This window comes from Oryctolagus cuniculus, chromosome 9 (assembly GCF_051225735.1).
Source record: "Oryctolagus cuniculus isolate XC-2025 breed Fujian yellow rabbit chromosome 9, ASM5122573v1, whole genome shotgun sequence".
In the NCBI taxonomy this organism is placed as follows: domain Eukaryota; kingdom Metazoa; phylum Chordata; class Mammalia; order Lagomorpha; family Leporidae; genus Oryctolagus; species Oryctolagus cuniculus.
In genome coordinates, this window is record NC_142875.1 from 72,184,025 (window position 1) to 72,208,834 (window position 24,810).

Sequence of the window (24,810 nt, forward strand, 5' to 3'; positions counted from 1 at the left end):
TGCAATGGAGCTTACCAATGATCCCATCAAAAACACATGATTTTGGATTAAGCATTCTGTATTGCTTCTTGAATGGCAGTGTCAACTTTAAAACTAAAGATTTGAGTGTATTATCAAAAGTGGTCCAACTTATGAAAACCATAACACATTAAACAGTAATGTTTACGTGACTAAACTTAATTGAAAATAAATCAAAGACTTTGCTTTTCAAATGTGTCCCAATATCATGCTCAATCGGACTTGCCCCAAATGGTGGAGTTAGAACTGTGCCAGGGGATCCCAATACAATCCCATCAAGGTGGCATGTACCAATGCCATCTCACTAGTCCAGGTGATCAATTTCAGTTCACAATTGATCACACTGATAGGTCTAAGAGTCAAAGGGATCACATAAACAAGACTAGCGTCTGCTAATACTAACTGATAGAATCAAAAAGGGAGAGAACAATCCATCATGGGAAGCGGGATACACAGCAGACTCATAGAATGGCAGATGTCCTAAATAGCACTCTGGCCTCAGAATCAGCCCTTAAGGCGTTCGGATATGGCTGAAGAGCCCATGAGAGTATTTTAGGCATGGAAAGCCAAGACACCCTGGGGAAAAAAAAAAAAAGAAGAAGACTTAAATGACAGATCTCTGCAAGTGAGATCCCAGTAGAAAGAACTGGGCTCCATCAAAGAAGGAGGTACCTTTCTCTGAAGGGAGGAGAGAACTTCCACTTTGACTATGACCCTGTGGGAATAAGATCGAAGTCAGCGAACTCAAAAGGCTTCCATAGCCTAGGCAACTCATGACAAGAGCCTAGGGAGATTACTGACACCATAAACAAGAGTGTCAAATTGTTAAGTCAACAACAGGAGTCACTGTGTACTTACTTCTCATGTGGGATCTGTCCTTAGTGTGTTGTCCAATGTGAAGTAATGCTATAACTAGTACTCAAACAGTATTTTGCACTTTGTGTTTCTGTGTGGGTGCAAACTGATGAAATCTTTTTAATATATACTAAATTGATCTTCTGTATATAAAGATAATTGAAAATGAATCTTGATGTGAATGGAATGGGAGAGGGAGTGGGAGATGGGAGGGGTGTGAGTGGGAGGGAAATTATGGGGAGGGGAAGCCATTGTAATCCATTAACTGTACTTTGGAAATTTTATATTTACTAAATAAAAAATAAATAAATAAATAAATAAATAAATAAGTGTCCCAATATAATTTTGAAACAATGTTACAGAAATTTATAGACTCGCAACTTTACAGAAAAGAGAGTTTATATTTACTTTTTTTAAAGATTTATTTATTTATTTGAAAGTCAGAGTTACACACAGAGAGGAGAGGCAGGGAGAGAAAGAGTCTTCCATCCGCTGATTCACTCTCCAGATGGCTGCAACAGCCAGAGCTGCGCCAATCTGAAGCCAGGAGCCAAGAGCTTCCTCTGGGTCTCCTACGAAGGTGCAGGAGTCCAAGAACTGGGCCCATCCTCCACTGCTTTCCCAGGCCTTCACAGAGAATTGGGTCAGAAGTGGAAAACCGGGACTCAAACCAGCATCCATACGGGATGCCGGCACTGTGGCCTGCAGCTTTACCCACTACACCACAGCGCCAGCCCTGACAGGTTCTATTTATTAATATATATAGTGAGTTTGCTATGAGGCTAAGAGTACTTGATAAATACAGAAAGGCTGAATGAGTGAAAACCACTTCAGTTTTACAGATCCCATCAGCAGCTAGATTTTTAGCTCTGAATTTCATGTGTTCATTCACAGATATTTCACGATGTCGAAACTGACAAAGTCATTATTGAATTGTTGAACTGTCCAATCCTATATGACGACGTTAAAGTCAGATTTCTCTCTCGGGTAAGTAATCAAGAAATTACTTCTGCTGTTGTACTTGTTTGCTCTTTTGATTGATTTTGATTTAGGACTTCTATTGCTACAAATCCCAAGAGCAGAGATGAGAGACTTCAATCCGTAACCAGGAATAAGAAAGCATCATATCACTAACATATTTTCAAAAAAGAAAAACACATGTAATCTAAGATATTTTGCTCTTTTTTAAAAAAAGTTCTATATAATTCACATGTATGAAGCTCCTTTGTGTTTTTCTAAATTCTACTTGATATATATATATATAAAACTAATCAAAAAACTCACAAAAACCAAGGAGCTAAAAAAACGTGTTTTTACTACATAGCAGTGACAACTTCTTTGTTTTATACCTTTAAAATACATTGCTATAAACTGAATGGGACTTTGCTTTTCTCGAAGTTGATGCTTATTACAAATAGTATTCATTAACCCTATATTTAACTTAAAATTAACCTTATTTTAACACTATATTTAACCCTATATTTAACTTCAAATAAATAAGAATGCCTTTCATTTTCTTTACTTGAACATATCTGCATAACTTCTACTGACCAGCCATAAATTGTTGTGTTTGCATATTATTCTGCATATAACAAATTTATAATCCTCAATAGTTTCTTTTTTATGTTTTTAAAAAACTTCTATTTAATAAATATAAATTTCCAAAGTACAGCTTTTGGATTACAGTGGCTTTTCCCCCTATAACCTCCCTCCACCCACAACCATCCCATCTCCCACTCCCTCTCCCATCCCATTCACGCAAGATTCATTTTCAATTATCTTTATAGACAGAAGATCAATTTAGTATATATTAAGTAAAGATTTCAACAGTTTGCACCCACACAGAAACACAAAGTGTAAAATACTGTTTGAGTACTAGTTATAGCATTCACATTGAACAACACATTAAGAACAGAGATCCTACATGGGGAGGTAAGTGCACAGTGATTTCTGTTGTTGATTTAACAACTGACATTCTTGTTTATGGCGTCAGTAATCACCCGAGTCTCTTGTCATGAGCTGCCAAGGCTATGGAAGCCTCTTGAGTTCGTCGACTCCAATCTTATTTAGACAAGGTCATAGTCAAACTAGAAGTTTTCTCCTCCCTTCAGAGATATAGGTACCTCCTTCTCTGATGGCCTGTTCTTTCCGCTGGGATCTCACTCACAGAGATCTTTCATTTAGGTTGGTTTGTTTGTTTCTTTTTGCCACAGTGTCTTGGCTTTCCATGCCTGAAATACTCTCATGGGCTTTTTTAGCCAGATGCAAATGTCTTCAGGGCTGATTCTGAGGCCAAAGTGCTGTTTAGGACGTCTGCCATTCTGTGAATCTGCTGTGTATCCTGCTTCCCATGTTGGATCATTCTCTCCTTTTTAATTCTATCAGTTAGTATTTGCAGACACTAGTCTTGTTTATGTGATCCCTTTGACTCTTAATCCTATCATTATGATCAATTATGAACTGAAATTGATCATTTGACTAGTGAGATGACATTGGTACATGCCACCTTGATGGGACTGAATTGGAATCCCAACATGTTTCTAACTCTACCATTTGGAGCAAGTCCGATTGAGCATGTGCCAAACTGTACATCTCCTCCCTCTATTATTCCCACTCTTATATTTAACAGGGATCACTTTTCAGTTACATTTAAACACCTAAGAATAATTGAGTGTTAATTACAGAGTTCAACCAAAGGTATTAAGTAGAAGAAAAAAATAGTAAAAGGGATAAAGTATTAAGTTGTTCATAACAGTCAGGTCAAGGGCTGATCAAGTCATTGTTTCTCATAGTGTCCATTTCACTTCAACGGGTTTCCTTTTTGGTGCTCAGTTAGTTGTCACCGATCAGGGAGAACAGATGATATTTGTCCCTTTGGGACGGGCTGATTTCACTCAGCATGATGTTTTCAGGATTCCTCCATTTTGTTGCAAATGACCGGATTTCTTTCTTTTTTTTTTTTACTGCTGTATAGGATTCCATAGAGTACATATCCCATAATTTCTTTATCCAGTCTACTGTTGATGGGCATTTAGGTTGATTCCAAGTCTTAGCTATTGTGAATTGAGCTGCAATAAACATTAAGGTGCAGACAGCTCTTTTAATTGCCAATTTAACTTCCTTGGGGTAAATTCCAAGGAGTAATCCTCAATAATTTCAATTCATATTCCTATGAAGTCATCAACCAGAACTGCCAACAAGTATGCTGGGCAACTTAAAAGTTATTTCTTGTACCTTCCTTCTTCCCCTGCTTGCTGCCTGTTGGAAAAGAATCTTGTAAGTATTCAGATGGTCACTGAGTTGAAACAAGTCTGGGTAGTTACCACACTGGCTGGTGGCCTCCTACCTAATGGAGCTGCTCTAAATTCTCAAACAGTGGTTTCTAAGTAGAAGCAATGGTGTAAAGGTCATTGGCCTAGGGTACTTGGGTAACATCCAGCCTCTGATTATGAAAGCACTCAAAATGTCAGATATTTCTATCATCATCAACACTGTATCATCTTCAATAAGTAGGGCTAACTATTCAGTGCAGCTGTTCCTTATAGAAATGGTTGATATTTGTTGAATATGCCAGTAGTTTGGTCTTGAGGGCTCTCTGGAGGGTGGCTGTAAACTGTAGCCTGCCCTGACAGGACTGCAGGTGAGGTGGTCATGGAGGTTTACACTGTGCTTTTCACAGGATGCTTCATTATCCTGGCAGATGCCTGATGCCTAAGTGCCTGACTGTGAGCAGCAGCTGTGGCTCTCCCAGGAAACCTGTTTTCTTCCCAGAATCTTTTATTTAAAGGATACAAACTTCATGCATTTCATAAATCCAACTTCAGGAACACAGTGATTTATGCCACCATACCCGCTCTGCCACCCACACTCCTACCACTCTTCCTCCTCCCTCTCAGTCCCATTCCTAATTTTTTACTAAGATCTATTTTCAATTAACTTTATACCTATCTGATTAACTTTATACTAGGTAAAACATTCAACAAATAGTATGGAAAATAAAAGTGTTCCTCAACAGTCAAGACAAAGGCTGTTCAAAGTCACTGCATCTCAAAGTGTCAATTTCACTATAATAGATCACCTTTTAGGTGCTCTGTTAGTTATCACAGATGAGAGAGAACATAAGGCATTTGTATTTTGGGGACTGGCTTATTTCATTAAGTATAATGTTGTCCAGTTTCATCCATTTTTTTTTTTTGCAAATAACAGGAATTCATTTTTTATTCACTTTATTTTTTTGACAGGCAGAGTTAGAGAGAGAGAGAGACAGAGAGAAAGGTCTTCCTTTTCCCTTGGTTCACCCTCCAAGTGGCTGCTACGGCAGGTGCATTGCGACCAGAGCACTGCACCAATCCAAAGTCAGGAGCCAGGTGCCTCCTCCTGGTCTCCCATGCAGGTGCAGGCCCAAGGACCTGGGCCATCCCCCACTGCACTCCTGGGCCACAGCAGAGAGCTGAACTGGAAGAGGAGCAACCGGGACAGAATCCGGTGCCCCAACCAGGACTAGAGCCAGGATGCTGGGGATGAACCAACAGTAAACCAAACCCTAAACTAGTAGAAAAAAAGAAAAAACTAAAATTAGAGAAAAAAAAATTCAACAAAATTGAATTCAAAAAACAATACAAAATATCAGCAAACTGAAGAGCTATTTTTGAAAAAATAAACAAACTATTGGCCCAGCTAACCAAAAAAAAAGACAGAGTAGACCCAAATCAACAAAATTAGAGATGAAAAAGGAAATGTAACAAAAGAAACCAAGAAATAAAAAGAATCGTCATAAGATACCCTAATCCCATGTTGGTGGGAATGTAAACTGGTAAAGCTGCTCTGGAAGACAGTTTGGAGATACCTCAAAAATCTGAATATAGACCCACCATTTGACCCAGTCATCCCACTCCCAGGAATTTACCCAAGGGAAATGAAATCAGTAAACAAAAGAGTTATCTGTACCTCCATGTTTATTGCAGCTTGATTCACAATGCTAAGGCATGCAATCAAAATAAATACCCATCAACCAAAGACTGGATAAAGAAATCATAGGATACATACACTATGGAATACTACACAGCAGTAAAGAAAAAATGAAATTAGTTCATTTGCAACTAAATGGATGAATCTTGAAAACATCATACTTAGTGAAATAAGCCAGTCCCCAAAGGACAAATACCATATGTTCTCTCTCAACTGTGAGAATTAATAGAGCACCTAAAACAAAATCTGTAGAAGTTAAATCAACATTCACTTCAAGAAGGGATGACTTGAGCTCCCCTTATCTTGACTGTCGAAGAACAGTTTTTGTTATTTTTCCTTCATACTATTTTTTGAATTTTTTACTTAACAGTTAACCATATATATGTATATGTATATATATGTATATAAAGTCAATTGAAAATAGATCTCAGTAAAAAATAAGAGTGGGAATAAGAGAGGGAAGAGGAAGTTTGCAACTGTAAAGCTCTATAATTCTGCATATATTCCTGTGGACTTAATTCTAAGGGTACAGTTTAAAAACTTGTCATGGGACTCCAAATCCCATTAAGCCTGATGGTAAAAATCCCATCTTGGTTGTTAAAGTGGTCATATTAAGTGTTAAAGTGATCATATATATATATATATATATATATATGATCAAGTGCCTGGTAATAATAATAGAATTAAAAAAGAGAATGTTCCAACATGGGAAGTAGTTCACACAGCAGACTAACAGAATGACCATCACTTCAATAATACTCTGACATCAGATTCAGCTCTTCAGTCTTCCTGGTCTGGCTGAAAAGCACATGAGAGCATTTCAGGCAATGAAAGTCAAGACACTGGCAAAAAATGTGCTACGTGAAGGAACTCTGTAGTGAGACCCCAGCAGAAAGAATTGGCCATCAAAGAAGGATGTACTTTTCTCTAAAGGAAGGAGAAAGCTTCCACTTTGCTTATGCCCTTGTCCAAATACTGACAGTTAGTGGACTTCCAAGGTTTCCATAGCCTAGGCAGATCATGTCAAGAGCTTCAGGTGGTCACTGATAATCATACATAAGATAAATTGTTAGTTAAATTAGTTGTTAAATTAACAAAAGGAGTCACTGTGCACTAACACCCCATGTAGGACCTCTGCCCTCAATGAGTTTCATTATGAGTTAACTATAATACTACTCCTCAGTTTGTGTATGTGTGCAAACTGTTGGAATATTTACTAAGTATAGGTCATATGGTAGGTCTGTGTACAAAGTTAAGTGAAAATGAATCTTAATGGAGAATGAGACTGGCAAAGGGAGAGGGAGGAGGTGGTGGGGTGGGAGTATGGGTGGAAGGGTGGGTATGGTGTGAAGAATAACTATATTTCTAACACTGTACTTAGGAAATTTGTATTCCTTAAAAAATAAATTAAAAACAAAAAAGGCAGAGAGAAGAGACTGCCCATCGGCTAGTTTATGCCTCAACTCCCCACAAGAGCCATGGCTGGGGAAAGCTGAGGCTGGGAGCCAGGAATTCAAATCTGGTCTCCCATGTGGGTTGCAGGGACCCATCACCTGTTGCCTCCAGGGTGTGCACTAACAGGAGGCTGGAATCAGGAGCTGAGCTGGGACTTGAATCCAGGAACTCTTATATAGGATGTGGGTGTCCCAAGTGGCATCTTAACTGCTATGCCCAAAGCCCAGGCTATCCTTGAAATTCCTGATAGAAACAAAAGGACAAAGCAACAGCATTCTATTAGTCTCCTCCTTGTCTCTAGGTGTATTATCAAGGAGTGCTGCCTATTTAATGGGTACAGTTGTTAGAGCAGTATATAGAGGCATAAATGAAGGGAAGACGCCAAAGAGATTATTCTGTGGAACTAGTTCTTGGTATCAATTTTACTATGAAAATAACCATTTTTTCTTTAACCATGTCTTTTTAGAATCTCCCCAAATACTACGACAACTGTGCATTCTTCTTTTGGTTCAATACAGCTTTCATACAAAATAACAGGTATGGATATAGTATAAATCCAATAGAAACAGCCTAATCTTCAATGCCTGTGTGTAAGATATAATGGCCATTCTTTTGCCAATTGTTATAATCTCTTCATTACACTTATTCAATGTGATTATTTAAAACCTAGATGAGACTCAACTGTTGCATGATCCTCATGGGCCATGCCAGAGAACTGTGTTCTAAGTTACAAAGGATTAAAATCAGATCCTGAGTATGGTGATAACGTACTCCCAGTAAATTCAATATGATTATGCACAGTACCTTGAATTCAAAATATAGCAGGTCCCCAGTAAGTGCTGATCCACTTAGAAGCAATCATCAACCTATGCTAATCTAAAGCACAATTTCTGGAGGCTCTCCCAAAGGGAGAGCAAGTTCAATGGGGGAGCCTGGATCCAAGTCATGGTACTGATGTAAGGCTGCCACAAAACACACCAGACACCAGAGTTAGAGGAAAGGTTTATCATTGGGTGGGGGGAGCCAGATGGGCTGGGGAAAGAGGGCAAGAGGGTAAGAGAGCAGGAGAGCATAACAGAAAGAGGGATCAAGAGAGAAAAGAAATAATTTATTAGTCTCCCAATTGCACATTTTTCTAACAACTCAATCAGGAAACTTTTTATTAAAAAGCATTTATTAAGTGGATTTCAAGGTTATCATTCCAAAGACCTTTTTACCCATACCTGGAACTCATTCCTGAATCTAGAAATGCTCTACTTTGGGGTTATGTTCTGTGGGGGTGAAAAGATGGTATCAACATACCCTACAACCCAAAGGAAAAGATACTTTGAAAATTATTCAAGTTAGAGTGAAGTTGGTTGCAATTGCATGTGGCTCTATTTGATATTCATCACATCCAACCCTACTCTGCTGCAAATCTGAACTGGCTCGAGTGCCATCCCAAGTCCTATAAGACAGCAGAGGGAACATCTCACACACACTCCTGTGATACACGCACATTTAATAGATTTTGAAGGCGAATGCTGCATTTCATGGAAAATTTTTATGCATTTATATCTGGAAGTAAACAAACAATAAACTTTGATTCATTACATGGGCAAAGTCCCTCAAATAGAGAAACCTGGTGCTACTCCTGAAAAATGGCTGTTACTACAGTGTACAGTTTTGTCCTTTGAAACAATGTGTTCATACTGGAGAAGCAATATTAGATCATTTTTATGTAAGTTTCTAAAGATTTCTGTAAGCTTTACATGTACACACTACTTGGCAAAGCAGATTTTATAGCTATCAGGATGTTGTTTGGCAAAAAACACCAATGTCATTCTTAAAAAAAAAAAAACAGTATTATTGGGTTTTATTATTCTTTAAAGATTCATTTATTTGAAAGTTGAGAGTGTTGTGGCACACTGGGTTAAAGCCTCTGCCAGGGAGAGGGAGAGGGAGGGGGAGAGGATGAAGAGGAGGAAAAGGGAGAGGGAGAGAAGGAGAGGAGGCAGAGGGAGAGAGGGGAGAGGGGCAGAGGGAGAGGGAAGAGGGAGAGGAGGGGAGATGGAGGCAGAGGAGGGAGAGAGGGGAGAGGGGAGTGGGAGAGGGGAGATGGAGAGGGAGATGGAGACATAGAGGGAGAGGGAGAGCATGAAGAAGGGAGAGAAGGGGGATAGAGGGAGAGGGAAGTGGGGGGAAGAGGGAGGAGAGGGAGAGAAGGAGAGAGAGAGGGAAAGGGAGAGGCATGATGTAGGCAACAAATGTCCAAGCCATTGGGCCATCTTCTGCTGCCTTCCCAGGCCATCAGCAGGGAGTTGGAGCAAAAGTGGAGCAACTGGAACTCAAACAAGCACTCCAATATGGGACGCCAGCATTGCAAGTGGCAACTTAACCCACTATACCACAATGGTGGCACTGTTATTGGGTCTTATTACACATCAAGCCTCTGGTGGCATTGTCATCTATGCAAACATGCTTTATCAATCTTGGATGTCATTAATTCTATAACAGGAGATGCTAAAAGATTTGGTAGTATGTTGTCACTGAGGTACTTGTTAGCGAAGATGAAGGTATTCTGTGAGGGATGTGGAGGAAGCCAAGTAAGACACAAAAAAAGGCTGAGGTTCTAAATGTGGTGAGCAAGGCTTTTCACGAAGGCCAAGGGGGCCTACTGCAGGGCTTGACTGTTAGTCCTAAAATAAAATGTAATGTGTGCTTGCTTTTCCTCCTTAGGCTGTATTTAAGACGAAATGAATTGGACAACCCACACAAACGAAAAGCCTGGAAAATTTACAGTTCATGTTTCTCAGTTGAGATGTACTTCAATCAGACCTAAGGTAATTATCCTGTACCTGGTACTCTTTTTAGTGTAGCTCCTCTTATAACACACATCATATGCTTCCCAATCGGTACCACACATGTTTTCCAAAGCTATCTATTTGTAGGCACATATACTGACTTTTGTGCATGTATATAATTGTATATAGTTGAGAAATTAAACATTAAAGTGTCAATGGTGATTTTTTAAAAAATGTATTTATTTGAAATGCAGAGCAACCGAGAAAGAGTGAGTATGTAAAAGAGAAAAAGAGAGAGAGCATATCTTCCATCCACTGGTTCACTGCTCAAATGGCCACAGGACCAAGGCCAGGAGCCCAGTACTCTTTCCAGATCTCCTACATGGATGGCAGGGGTCCAGGCACTTCAGCCATCTTCACTCCCTTCTCAGGCACATTAAGAGGAAGGTGGATCAGAAGCGGAGCAGCTGGGAGCTAATCTGCACTCCAACAGGGGACACCAGTTACAAGCAATGGCTTAACCGGCCACACCACAATGCTGACCTATATTTCTTTCCTTTTTAAGTAATATACTTCATGGGAAGTTTCCATCTTATGATGAGATAAATGAGAACAAAGGGCAAAGGAACATTAGGTTATAATTCTGGATAACTGTGATACCAAACTCTTATATCAAATGATTGATTTTATTGTCTCATCAATATGTATTTACTTACACATTTTTGGGAAAGTATTTAACACTGCTTTGTTTCACATTTGTAACTTCAGATTTTCAAAAAGCTAATTTCTATTTTCTTCCTCTACTTGATTTGCAAACTCTCTGTTACCAAACATCAACGCAGCAGCAAAGACTAAAATTTAAACCCAGGAAAGAAAAATGTTTCACACACCAGTCCCCAGCACTGACACACTGTTCTCTTGTTCCAAGTACTATACAGGTAGCTTATGTGACAAACTTCAGTTACACACACACATAGCAGGAGGGTAATGCAATCTTGGTAAACACAGAAAATAAAGAATTATCAGTAACTTCTTTTTGTGTGCAAAAGACAAAAGAAATAGTAAATAATTGGAATTATTTTAAAATCCATCAGTCCTGCTCAAACCAGCTTCATCCATGCCTGGGGAACTCTGAGGAAGACAGCCCTGTGGCCACAGGGAATCACTTTTTCTTGACTACTGTTGCTTTAAGTACTTTTATTAAAATTCATTTTTATTAAAAGTTTTTGTGAGGCCAGTGCTGTGGCTCACTAGGCTAATCCTCCGCCTACGGCGCCGGTACCCCGGGTTCTAGTCCTGGTCAGGGTGCCGGATTCTGTCCCGGTTGCTCCTCTTCCAGTCCAGCTCTCTGCTGTGGCCCGGGAGTGCAGCGGAGGATGGCGCAAGTGCTTGGGCCCTGCACCCCCATGGGAGACCAGGAGGAAGCACCTGGCTCCTGGCTTCAGATCGGCGCAACGCACCGGCCATAGGGCCACCTGGGGGGGTGAACCAACTGAAAAAGGAAGACCTTCCTCTCTGTCTCTCTCTCTTTCATTGTCTAACTCTGCCTGTCAAAAAAAGTTTGAGATGACATTTTAAATTTATATTACAGTCAAAGGTTTAATGTTCTACTGAATAAAAAGTTCAAAAAATAAAAAAAAATAGAAAGACCATAGTCCAGCAGAAAAATAGGTGAGGACTATAATCAATAACCAAGTGAAAAGATGTCCAACTTCACTCATATAAAGCAAATTTTAAAAGTCACAGAAGCATTCTTACCATTGGAGCATATAATTCTTATCAATCTGTTGGTCAATCATTTAATACAAACTTTAACCCTTTCCATTTCCCTTTCCTTTCCTTCCTCCTCTATCATTTTCTTTTAACTTTAGCTCCCATGCATAAGGGCAAACATGTAGTATTTACCTTTCTTCTATGGCCAGCTGATTTTGATCAACATGATGTCTTTCAGTTCAAACCATTTTGCTGCAAATGATAGGATTTCATTCTTTTTTTATAGCTGAAGAGTATTCCATTGTGGTATATGCATGTATGTGTATGTATCACATTTCCTATATCCAGTCACCTAATAATGGACACCTTGGTTGACTGCATTTTGGCTACTGTGAACAGGGCTGCCATAAGTATGGTGGAACATGTATCTCTGATAAAATGATTTATCCAGGAATGGGACTGCTGGTTCCTAGGGCAAATCTATTTCTAGTTTCTAAGGAAATTTCCATACATTTTCCACAGTGGCTGCACTAATCACATTCTCACCAACAGCATAAAATAGTTCCCCTCTGTCAACATCACCAACATTGTTGTTTTCTTTCTTTTGGATAACAGCCATTATGAAAGAGGTGAGGTGATGTCTCATTGTGGTGCGGATTTGCATTTCTCTAATGGCTAGTAATGCTGAGCACTTTTTCATTTATTTTTTGGCCATTTGTACTTTTTTGAAAACTGTTTATTCAAATCCTCTGCCCATTTCTTCAATGAATTGGTTGTTTGCTTATTGTTCAGTTTTTAGAGTTGCTGATCTATTTTAGATACTAGCCCTTGCTGGATAAGCAGCTTGGAATATTCCCTCCCAGTCTGTTGGATGTCTCTTCACTCTGTTGTTTCCTTTGCTGGGCAAAAGCTTCTGAGATTCATATAAGGCCATTTTGTTTACTTTTACTTTTGTTGCCTGCATTTTAGGTCTTAAGAAGTCATCTACTCCATTGCCTTGAAGTGTTTTCCTTGTTTTCTTGTAACTATTTCATAGTCTCAGGTCTTAAATTTAGGTCTTCAATCCAAGTGAGTTTTGTATCTGGCAACAGACAGGAACCTAACTTCATTCTATATCCAATTTTGCCATTACCATTTATTGAAAAGACTATCCTTCCTTTAATGTTGTGTTCCGTCTGGGCACTTTTGTCAAAAATCAGCTGTCTGTATTCATGGGGATTAAATTCTGGTCTCTCTACTATGTTTCAGTGGTCTATGTGCCTGTTTTTATGCCAGTAGCATGCTGCTTTTATTACTATAGCTTTGTAGTATGCTTTGAAGTCAGACACTGTGATGCCTGCAACTTAAATTTTTTTCCCACGATTGCTTTGTCTATTCTGGGACTTTTGTAAAATTCCAAGTGAATTTTTAAGATTTTTTTCTTTAAAGAGTTTCATTGGTATTTTGATAGGAATTGCGTTGAATCTGTAGATTGCTTTGAGTAGTACAGATATCTTAATATTCTTTCTATCCACGAGCAAGGAACTTGTCTGTGTGTGTGCGTGTGTGTGTGTTCATGATTTCTTACATTTTATAGTGTTCATGGTAGAGATTTTTCACTTCTTTGGTAAATTTATGCCTAAATATTCGATTTTTTGATGGCTATTGTGAATGGGACTTTTTTCTTGATTTCTCTTGCCCAGTTCATTACTGATGTACAAAAAGTTACTTTTTTTGTATGTTGGCTTTCTAACCTTAGACTGTATTCATTTATCAATTCAAATGCTTTTTGCTAGAGTGTTTAGGCTTTTCCATGTACACTATGTCATACATGTCAACAGGGATGTTTTGACTTCCTCCTTTGCAATTTCAAAGTTCAATTTCTCTTCCCAAATTGTGCCTCAAACTTCCAATACTACATTAAATAAGAGTGATGAAAGTGGGCATCAAAGCAACTTAAGTCTGTCACACTAGCTTTCTTGGTGGAAATACACTACTACTTTCAGGAAGGGACACGGGTGCTGAAATTGCACCAATGTTAAGAACTTAAAAAAAAAAAGAGGGAAGGAAACTCCAACTTTTAAGAATTTTTTTAAAGACTTATTTATTTAAGAGGCAGTTACAGAGGGAGAGACAGAGAGAGAGAGAGAGCTCCAATCCTCTGGTTCACTCCCCAAATGGCCACAATGGCTATAGCTGAACGGATCTAAAGCCAAGAGGCAGGAGTTTCTTCTGGACCTCCCATGTGGCTGCAGGGGTCCAAGCACTTGGGCCATCTTCCACTGGTTTCCCAGGCCATAAACAGGGAGCTGGATTGAAAGTGGGGCAGCCAGGAATTGAACTGGCACCCATTTGGGATACCAGCACTGTAGGCTGAGGCTTAACCTTCTACACCACAGTCCCAGGCCAAAGATTTATGATTTTGAAATAGATTACTGCTGAGGTTTCTCTTCCCCAACCCTCTGAGATTCATCAAAATTCTGGCAGTCATGTGTCGCCACACTAGTCTGGGTTTGCTCATGTAGAGCACACTTGTTGAGATCTCTCGGGATACTGTGCTCACATGGCCCAAAGTGAACAATTCTTTGAGCAACATGAAAAACTTCTGTGATACTAGTTTTCTTAAACAGTATCTACTAACTTAGAATAGGATTATCCAAAAGTTAATAGCAAGCAATTTAACCACTTTAGAAACACGGAGAGAGATGTGGAGAGTAATCCTACTAGGGCAAGATTCTTAACTGCAGTGTACACACACATACACTTTTGTCACCTATGGTGAGATTACTTTACATGAGGAATTCTTGCAGTAAGTGAAATGCTTCTTGCAATAAAACTACCACCTGAAAACATTACTGTACATCACTCTTGACTATTCCTGACTGTTGGTTCTCAGTATAGATACAAAGCACATAAACAAATATCGTGGTGCCAAGTGGCTGAACAGAAGCTAAAAAAGAACCATGCAGTTCAGTACTCGGCAACACAACCAAGATGTATGACCCAGTATTTGAAGCTTATTACAAGATTACTTTTAGGGGATCTCCCCACGGGGAAAGGAACCTTTACTATTTCTTCTCCCCCTAAAATGGATCCAGAGCAATTAACCAATGTTACCGCAGTGAAGAAGTTTGGACCCTGCTGTCTCAGCCGTGTCCTGAGGAGGGTGCTAGTGAGCACCTGCCACAGGGCTGCTTTCCACCATCGAGAAACTTCCCAGGGCCGCATGGACCCCCCTCATGAGAGGGCACAGAGAGCAGAGACTCTACCAAAAGTAGACACCAACCTATCCCACTGCTGTTGATGTGATCGCATTTATCTAGCTTATCCTTTGACCTCCCTGATACAAAGAATGATCGGCTCAGTTCACAACCAACAAAGAAGAGATAGCCTGGCACTTCTCGAAGTAAAGTGCTTGAGAGTCCGTGGAATACTTGAAGATATACCTTCAAGTTAAGGCTCTTCAGAATAAGGGTATCAGCTTTATACATACATAACTCACTCTGTCTTCCTGGAAATTTAAAACTGGGAAGGAGGAAGGGTGTTCTTTTCCTGGGTGACTCACAGGCAGTACTCAATGTTGAGGTAAGAGAACGCCCTTCTGGGCCCAGCACTGTGGCTTTGCTGGTAAAGCCACTGCCTGCAGTGCTGGCATCCTAATAGACATCAGTTCCAGTCCCAGCCGCTCCACTTCTGCTCCGGCTCTTTGCTATGGCCTGGGAAAGCAAAAGAGGATGGGCCAGGTCCTTGGGTGACTGCACCTGCATGGGAGGCCGGTAAGAGGCTCCTGGCTTCAGAGCTCTTGGCCCAGCTCAGGCCATTGCAGCCATTGGGGAATGGGCCTGAGGATAGAGAACCTCTCTCTCTCTCTCTGTGTGTGTGTGTGTGTGTGTCTGCCTGCCTCTGCCTATCAAATAAATAAACTTAACAACAACAAAAAAAAGAGTATGCCCTAAATCCTGCATCTTAACAACTGGAAGAGCAGGTTGTTTTGGGGGATGCTTCAGTGTTCTCCCTTACCACTGATGGGAAAATAACTCTCCTGCTAGAAGCAGAATGCTCAGGCATAAAGTAATATTTGATTGGTGTCTTAAAGAATAGGAGACACCACGATTCTCCAACCAGTAACTACACAGAGACTTTTCTGGAACTGAATGAGGGACAACACCCTCATTCCATTTTGTACTCCACTCAGAGCCTACATTCTTTTGAAATTCTTTTATTAATTTAATTTTATTTAGGAGACAGAGAGAATAGGACAAAGCTCTCATAAACTGATTCACTCCCCACATGTCCACAATGATCAGAGTGGAAGCTGGGCACCAGGAACTCAATCCAGGGCTCCCACATGGGTGGCGGGAACTCATTACTTGAGCCATCATCTGCTGTCTCCCAGAGTGCCCATTAGCAAGAACCTGGAATCAGGAGCCAGAGCAGGGAACTGAACCCAGGCACATTGGTGTGGAATGCAAGCACCCTAACCCATGGCTTAATGGTTGGACCAAATACCTGCCCCCTTCGGATATTTTGAACAGAAAAATGTATTGCATCTATTGATAGCTTTGCCAAAAGGGGGGAACTAAAAGAAAAAGGAAATAAAAACTTCAGTGATTTAAAACCTAGAACAGATGACGAAAACCGTATCGTACATGATTTTTCTGATCTCTCCAAATCAGTTGGTGTGTACTAAGAAGGAGGGTCCCAGCATCAAACTTTAACTAAATAAGATCATAACAAAATATTAATAATATATCATCTCTAGATTTACCTTCCCACAAATCACACAATACTAAATCATATAAACATTTTATAAGTAGGTTTATTACAAAAAGCCACAGTACACACATCATTAATGTAAGTTAAACATGCTACTGTAATTGGTTTGGAGAAAATCAGAAACAACCCTGAAGTGTAACAGCCAGGTAGTTAAATACAATGAGATCCAGGAAGAGGTTAAAAGAATGAGATGAGCAGAGCCAGAAGCTTCCACCACCACTGTCGGCGTCAAGAGTTGTGCCTGTAATGATGAGCTCCAGCTCCTGGAAACCATCAGTAAAAACTGCTAGAGGATCAAGAAGGGCTTTGTGCGCAACACGCAAGCTGACGGAATTTTCTATGGGAATTTTCCGATGCTTTGGAGAAGTTGTCACTCAGGGTGCTGGTGGCAGCTTTCTGCCAGCTATAAAACAGAATGGCAGTGTGGCAACCCTGCCTGGGATTGTTCATCCATCTGCTGCGTGTCCTGATGTCTATTCAGGCTATGGGTTTGCTGCTGGGAATATTGCAGTCTTTGAGACAAGTGACCCTGAAGCAATGGTATCCCTGGTGGTGTTAGATTTGACTTTAGCTGTAGTGTCTGCTGATTTAAATGAAAAAGATGGCCAGCCTGTGAAGGAGCAACTTGCCCAAGCTGCATTTGACCACATCCCTGTTGGCATGGCATCAAAAGCTGTCATTCCAGTGACTGCCAAAGACATGGAGAAGGCCTTGGAGATATGTATGGACTGGTCCCTACAAGAACACTATGGTTGAAGATGAGATTTTCAGTGAGCATGCTGCTAAGAAAATGAGCTTCAACCATAAGGGACAAGTGTGCATGATGACCCACAGTGGCCACACAGGCATAGGCCACCAAGTAGCCTCAAATGCACTGGCAGTTGTGCAAAAGGCCAGAAAGACAGACAAGATTACAGTAAATGACCATCAGCTGGCTAGTGCTCAAATCACTTCTGCAGGTCAGGCCTGCCTAAAGGGAATGGTAGTGGCTGGGAACCACACCTGCTCCACTGCTCTTCCATGACTTTCTCAACTCACTGGGTATTGCTGTGGATTCGTTCTGAGAGGAAGAGTCATCACACAGACACCAGGAGTCAGGTGATAACGGGCCAGAGGTCAGCAGCCTGTAAACTCATTAATTTCAGCTGGTACAGCAGCTTATATAACAGGCAGCCAATCCAGTCAAGGGGCAGTTTATGCCCTAACCAATCACAGCCTGTTGCCAGGCAGGCTCCATTGCCAGGAGGGTTCCAAAGCCATTCCTGAGTAACTGACGCTCACTTGCCAGCGGCCACCTTGGCATGGCCTTCTCATTCCACCACATTTCCCCCTTTTCATTTATTTTTGAGCAACGGGAGGCATGATTCTTGGCCATACCATTGTTGACCCCATTTCCTTATGGTCTCCGTACGTGGCTGTGCCTGTCTTAGGTTGTCCCTCAGGGGATCTCACCCATCATTGACTAACCAGCCCTCAAAACAGGAGACTACAGGAGTGCTTGCTCAGAGGGGGGTAGGAATGAGGAACAATGGAAATCAGGAATGGTGTGACCGCACACAGGCTGTGAGCCATTTGAGTGGCTGACCAGAGCTAGTGGAGTATAAAGCAGTAGCGGATGTGGCTATGGGCAGTTCCTCAGGAAAGGATGATAGGGCAAGGGCTTGACACTCAGTAGCAGGTGCATCCGCTAACAAGGCGGACTCTCAGTCTTGTTCAGCTGGTTCTGGTTGACTGTCAGTTGCAGGCTTGATGTTTCTGGCTGGTACCCAAATGGGCTGCCCCGCATTCTCTGGAAAGACACAAGCATATCTTCGGCCCTTGTAGCAGAAGCCTTTCTATGGGTGTTGGTATCCAGGGCCTGAATTCTGCGTCTGCTCAGACATTAACGGCAAACATGTGGGTGGGATGGGGTCTAGCAGCTGCCCTTAGAGCCTGGGGTGCCCAGGGATGGCCACAAACATGGGGATCCTTATTGGGTGCGGGTGGGATGACCTCGCATGGGTTATCACCTCGAGGTCGTCTGAGTTCATCCCACATCTATTTGGGGGGTGGCTGACTAGGCACTGCTGCCTTCTCTGCTGTCCTGTCATTTTCACTGTCGGAGCTCTCTCCCCCTAAGTCATCAACTGTAGCCTGTGAGGCAGCGGCCTGGAGTGATAGGCTCTTATCACTCACAGATTCATTATGTTTGGTAATCTGGGTGAGCTTCTGAGAGGGGGGTATCTTTCCCATGTTTGAACACTTAAGAATGGCACACCACAACTCTAGCCAAAGGAAAGACACACACAGCACTGCTGCCATAACAAAACCAATTCCTAGCAACTCAGTGGCTGATGGCATTATGCAGGGGGTTCACTACGTTAGATGAACAGACAGTGGTGTATCAGATCCTAAGTAGGTCCTGTGCTTAGTGGGAGACTTCCTTATTTGTTAGGTCAAGGCTGTATGCACACACGTGTCTCTGGAGCATCACCTCAATACAGTGAAGGAAGATGACTTGGTTCTGAATTCTGGGATGATCAGTCCCTTATGTGAATTCACCTGGCGAACCAAAAGTAAAAGGAGGAGCCAAGAAGCGGCATTACGCTTCTGGGCGGTGTGTGCCTAACCTGGGATCACTTCAACCACGGACAAGGACAAGGAAAGGGATGTAGGAGGGGGTTCTGTGCTCACCCTCACTGAACTGAAGAGCACACAAAACAATGAGGGGCCTACTTGCTGATATCAAGGGGAGGGGACCTCGCCGAGTCTGACACGCTGTCTCTCAGTCACATTGGGCGCTAGAAGTTGCTGTGGATTTGTTCTGAGAGGAGGAGCGTGGTGGGGACAAGAGATGCGGAGTCACCACACAGACTCTGGGAGTCGGGAGAAAGTAGGCCAGATGTGGGGAACAACTGCCAGCAGGCTGGAAACAGCAAGCAGGCCATCACACTTGGGTTGATTGCCGTTATCAAAGTGTGGGACCTTGACCAAGGGCACCACTGGACACCACCAATGCTCACAGAGGAGAACTGGACTGAAAGGCGCTTCAGACACCAGATGCAAGACCCAGCAGGTTACAAAGTGTGCAGCTCTAACTGCTTCAGGAGCCAGTGCTGTAAAATAATCTTCCACAAGAATCCACGCTGCCCCCATTTAGGAAGGGAAGAATATGTTCCATTGTGCCACAGATTAGTAATAAAATCTATTAGAGGACTGGTGAAAGGAGTCAAGAAATGGCCTTGCTCTATCATATGATCTTTTTAAATATTTACTTTACTTATTTGAGAGACAGAGTTAGAGAGAGAGGGAGAGGGGCAGAGATGGACGGAGGGAGGGAGGGAGGGAGGGAGGGAGGGAGGGAAGGAGGGAGAGAGTATCTTCCAACCACTGGTTCACTCCCCAAATGGCTGCAACGGCTGGGGCTAGGCCAGGCCCAAGCCAGGAGTTTTATCCGGGTCTCCCACATGCATTCCAGGGCCCAAGCACTTGGGCAGTCTTTTGCTGCTTTCCCAGGTGCATTAGCAGGCAGCTGGATAGGAAGTGGAACAGCTGAGATTTGAGGGGCATCCCTAAGGACTAATGTCCTTACTATATGGAGCACTCGTACAAATCAATGAGAAAACAGCCTGTAATGCACTAGAGAACTATACAAAGACTATTAATAGAAATTTCCCAGAAAAGGAACACAAAAACTCTTATAAACACATTAATAGATGCCCAAGCTTCACTGACAATAAGATAAAAAGAACATCAAAATACCCCTCTTTTTAAAAATTATTTATTTTATTTGAGAGGCAGAGAGACAAGGAGAGACAGCAATCAATCTCCTGTGTGTGTATAATACTTTAAAAAGAAAACTCATGAACACACACAAATACACACAAGAACAGTTATGGATGGAGATTCAATCAATGACACTGAGACAACAGTGTTGCCACGTGGGGGGGGGTTCAACTTATACCTAAACATACTGCAGCAAAGTAAACTCTGGATGGATCAAATATTAGGGCCAAAAACAGAAAGAAAATTATAAAAACAATAGAAATGTCTGCAATGACTGGGCTGGGCCAGGCCAAAGCAGGGAGAATTTGACTGGTCTCACGTGTGGGTGGCAGAGACCCAACCACTTGAGTCATTACATGCTCCTGCCCAGAGTGTGCATTAGCAGGAAGCTGGAACTGGGAGCAGAGACAGGTCTCAAACCTAGGCACTCCAAAGTGGGATGTAGGCTTATTCAGCTGCGCCTTATCTACCAGGCCAAGCAACCACCCTGGTACCCCTTTCACCCCTAAGACTGGCAAAGATCCAAAAGTTTCATAGCACTGGCTGGTGACTAAAGGAAAACCTCAGTGGAGAAAAAAGTACTAATATCTATAAAAATTACAAATACACACATCGTTTGACCCAAGGATACTTGGAACTTGCTACACATGAATTCATACTTGGGCAAGATGATATAATATCAGGCTATCCATTGCTGTTTCTAAGAGCAAAGACTGAAAATAATTCAAATGGCATTCATTTGATTTATAAGCATTCATTAAAAAGAATTCATAGGCATTCATTAAAAAGAATATGGAGAATTTTTATGTACTTACAGTAGTCAATAAAACCTAAAATGCTACCGATTGTAACATGCATCTTGCTTTCATAATTGTTAAAATGTGAAAAAGTGTGCTTAGAAACAATGACATACAGTATATTCTCCAGATAATCAACTGAAAAAAGCAGCTTCAAAAGAGCAAGCACAGGATGCTACACATTCATATTTTAAAAAGTAAAAAACATTATGTTTCACACAAATACATGTGTGTGACACATATGCACAGCTCTGTAGAATGAGACACGTGGGGAGAACAAGGTGACCAAAAGACAGGGTGGGAAGGCGACTTCTAACTCTCTGGACTGAATCTAAATGTCCACTTCAGATCCCAATGTTGATGCCCTAAGGCCACTGTGATGGTATTTGGAGATGGAAGATGGTGTCTGTGTAAGGTCACCAGTGGGGTCCATAACAGCACTGCCTCCTGGATTAGTGCCCTTCCAAGCAGAGGAAGAGACATGAGAGCTCTCTCTACATGCATGAATGTAGGAAAGGCCTAGTGAACACACAGTGAACCAGTGGTTGTCCACAAGCGCCAGGAACAGGACCACACAGAAACACAGAAATACAGCCATCAATACCAAAGAAGTTAAAGGAAGAAAAACTCCCAGTAAAAGCTCTCAGGAAGTTCAAAGCATATATTAGAAATATCTTTGGGAAAATGGCAGGGCAAAGTTACTACTTATCAATAGTCACATTGAACATTAATGGCCTCAACTCTCCAGGCAAAAGACACAGATTGGCTAAATGGATTAAGGAACAAAACCCATCTATTTGCTGCTTACAAGAAACACATCTTACCAACAAAGATGCATGCAGACTGAAAGTGAAAGGTTGGAAAAAGATATTCCTTGCCAACAGAAACCAAATAAAAGCTGGCACAGCTATATTAATATCAGACAAAATAAACTTTAACACAAAAACTGTTAAGAGAGACAAAGAGGGGCACTATATAATGATCAAGGGTTCAATTCAACAGGAAGATGTAACTATTATAAATGTGTATGCACCTAATTACAGGGCACCAGTCTATTTAAAAGATATGTTAAGGGACTTAAAGGGAGACTTAGATTCCAATACAATACTACTGGGGGACTTCAATACTCCACTCTCGGAAATAGATCATCCGGACAGAAGATCAACAAGGAAACAGCAGATTTAATCGACACTATTGCCCAAATGGATCTAACAGGCATCTACGGAACTTTCAATCAGACATTTAAAGAATTTACATTTTTCTCAGCAGTGCATGGATCCTTCTCTAGGATTGATCACATACTAGGCCATAAAGCAAGTCTCAGCAATTTCAAAAGAATTAGAATCATACCATGCAGCTTCTCAGACCACAGTGGAATGAAGCTGCAAATTAGCAACTCAGGAATCCCTAGAGCATATGCAAACACAGGCATATGCTGAACAACATGCTCCTGAATGGACACTGGGTCACAGAAGAAATCAAAAGAGAAATCAAAAACTTTCTGGAAGTAAATGAGGATAACAACACAACACATCAAAACTTATAGGATACAGCAAAAGCAGTGTTAAGAGGAAAGTTTATAGCAACAGAGGCCTACATCAAGAAATTGGAAAGGCACCAAATAAATGAGCTTTCAATGCAGCTCAAGAATCTAGAAAAACTGCAGCAAACCAAACCAGACACAAATCTAGTAGAAGAGACATAATTAAAATCAGAGAAGAAATCAACAGATTTGAATCCTGAAAAAATTATAAAAAATCAGCCAAGCGAAGAGCTGGTGTTTTGAAAAAATTAACAAAATTGACACCCCATTGGCCCAACTAACTAAAAAAAGAAAAGACTCAAATCAATAAAATCAGAGATGAAAAAGGAAATGTAACAACAGACACCACAGAAATAAAAAGAATCATCAGAAATTACTACAAGGACCTGTATGCCAGCAAACAGGGAAATCTATCAGAAACGGGTAGATTCCTGGACACATGCAATCTACCTAAATTGAACCATGAAGACACAGAAAACCTAAATAGACCCATAACTGAAACAGAAATTGAAACAGTAAAGACCTTCCCCACCAAAAAAAGCCCAGGACCAGATGGATTCAGTGCGGAACTCTACCAGGCATTTAAAGAAGAACTAACTCCAATTCTTCTCAAACTATTCAGAACAATCAAAAGAGAGGGAATCCTCCCAAATTCTTTCTATGAAGCCAGCTTCACCTTAATCCCTAAGCTGGAAAAAGATGCAGCATTGAAAGAAAATTACAGACCAATATCCCTGATGAACATAGACACAAAAATCTTCAAAATTCTGGCCAGTAGAATGCAACAACACACCAGAAAGATCATCCACCCAGACCAAGTGGGATTTATCCCTGATATGCAGGGATGGTTCAATGTTCGCAAATCAATCAATGTGATACACCACATTAAAAAACTACAGAAGAAAAACCATATGATTACCTTAACAGATGCATTGAAAGCATTTTATAAAATACAACACCCTTTCATGATGAAAACTCTAAGCAAACTGGGTATGGAAGGAACATTTGTCAATACAATCAAAGCAATTTATGAAAAACCCACGGCCAGTATCCTATTGAATGGGGAAAAGTTGGAAGCATTTCCACTGAGATCTGGTACCAGACAGGGATGCCCACTCTCACCACTGCTATTCAATATAGTTCTGGAAGTTTTAGCCAGAGCTATTAGGCAAGAAAAAGAAATTAAAGGGATACAAAATGGGAAGGGAGAACTCAAACTATCCCTCTTTACAGATGATATGCTTCTTTATTTAGGGGATACAAAGACCTCTACTAAGAGACTATTAGAAGAGTTTGGCAAAGTAGCAGGATATAAAATCAATGCACAAAAATCAACAGCCTTTGTATATACAGGCAATGCCACGGCTGACAGAGAACTTCTAAGATCAATTCCATTCACAATAGCCACAAAAACAATCAAATACCTTGGAATAAACTTAGCCAAGGACATTAAAGGATTCTATAATGAGAATTACAAAATCTTAAAGAAACAGAAGAGGATATCAAAAAATGGAAAAATCTTCCATGCTCACATGTATTGGAAGAATCAATATCATCAAAATGTCCATTCTCCCAAAAGCAATTTAAAGATTCAATGCGATATGAATCAAAATACCAAAGACATTCTTCTCAGATCTGGAAAAAATGATACTGAAATTCATATGGAGACACAGGAGACCTCGAATAGCTAAAGCAATCTTGTACAACAAAAACAAAGCCGGAGCATCACAATACCAGGTTTCAGGACATACTACAGGGCAGTTGTAATCAAAACAGCATGGTACTGGTACAGAAACAGATGGATAGACCAATGGAACAGAACAGAAACACCAGAAATCAATCCAAACTTCTACAGCCAACTTATATTTGATCAAGGATCTAAAACCAATTCCTGGAGCAAGGACAGTCTATTCAATAAATGGTGCTGGAAAAACTGGATTTCCACATGCAGAATCATGAAGCAAGACCCCTACCTTTCACCTTACACAAAAATTCACTCAACATGGATTAAAGATCTAAATCTATGACCCAACACCATCAAATTATTAGAGAACATTGGAGGGCTGGCGCTGTGGCTCAATAGGCTAATCCTCCACCTGCAGTGCCGGCACCCGGGTTCTAGTCCCAGCAGGGGCACCAGTTTCTGTCCCGGTTGCCC

The 24,810-nt window shown here is 41.0% G+C and overlaps 1 protein-coding gene and 2 pseudogenes across 3 annotated transcripts in view; 2 read left to right on the top strand and 1 right to left on the bottom strand.

The window, feature by feature from the left end:
- Positions 1-13,946, top strand: part of LOC127489446 (phosphatidylinositol 3,4,5-trisphosphate 3-phosphatase TPTE2) — a 140,981-nt gene extending 127,035 nt beyond the window's left edge. The window contains exons 22-24 of the mRNA XM_089303307.1: positions 1,768-1,860; positions 7,763-7,833; positions 10,015-13,946. Of these exons, the coding sequence (XP_089159433.1) occupies positions 1,768-1,860; positions 7,763-7,833; positions 10,015-10,117 (267 nt within the window). The 3' untranslated portion in view covers positions 10,118-13,946. The remainder of the gene's footprint in view (positions 1-1,767; positions 1,861-7,762; positions 7,834-10,014) is intronic.
- The window catches only part of LOC138843813 (cellular tumor antigen p53 pseudogene), a 42,363-nt pseudogene that overhangs the window by 12,147 nt on the left and 5,406 nt on the right, over positions 1-24,810 (bottom strand). The window lies entirely within an intron of this gene.
- Positions 14,860-24,694, top strand: LOC138843642 (RNA-splicing ligase RTCB pseudogene; annotated as a pseudogene). Its single transcript, XR_016212632.1, has 2 exons — positions 14,860-14,943; positions 16,781-24,694. The product of XR_016212632.1 is annotated as an RNA-splicing ligase RTCB pseudogene (transcript).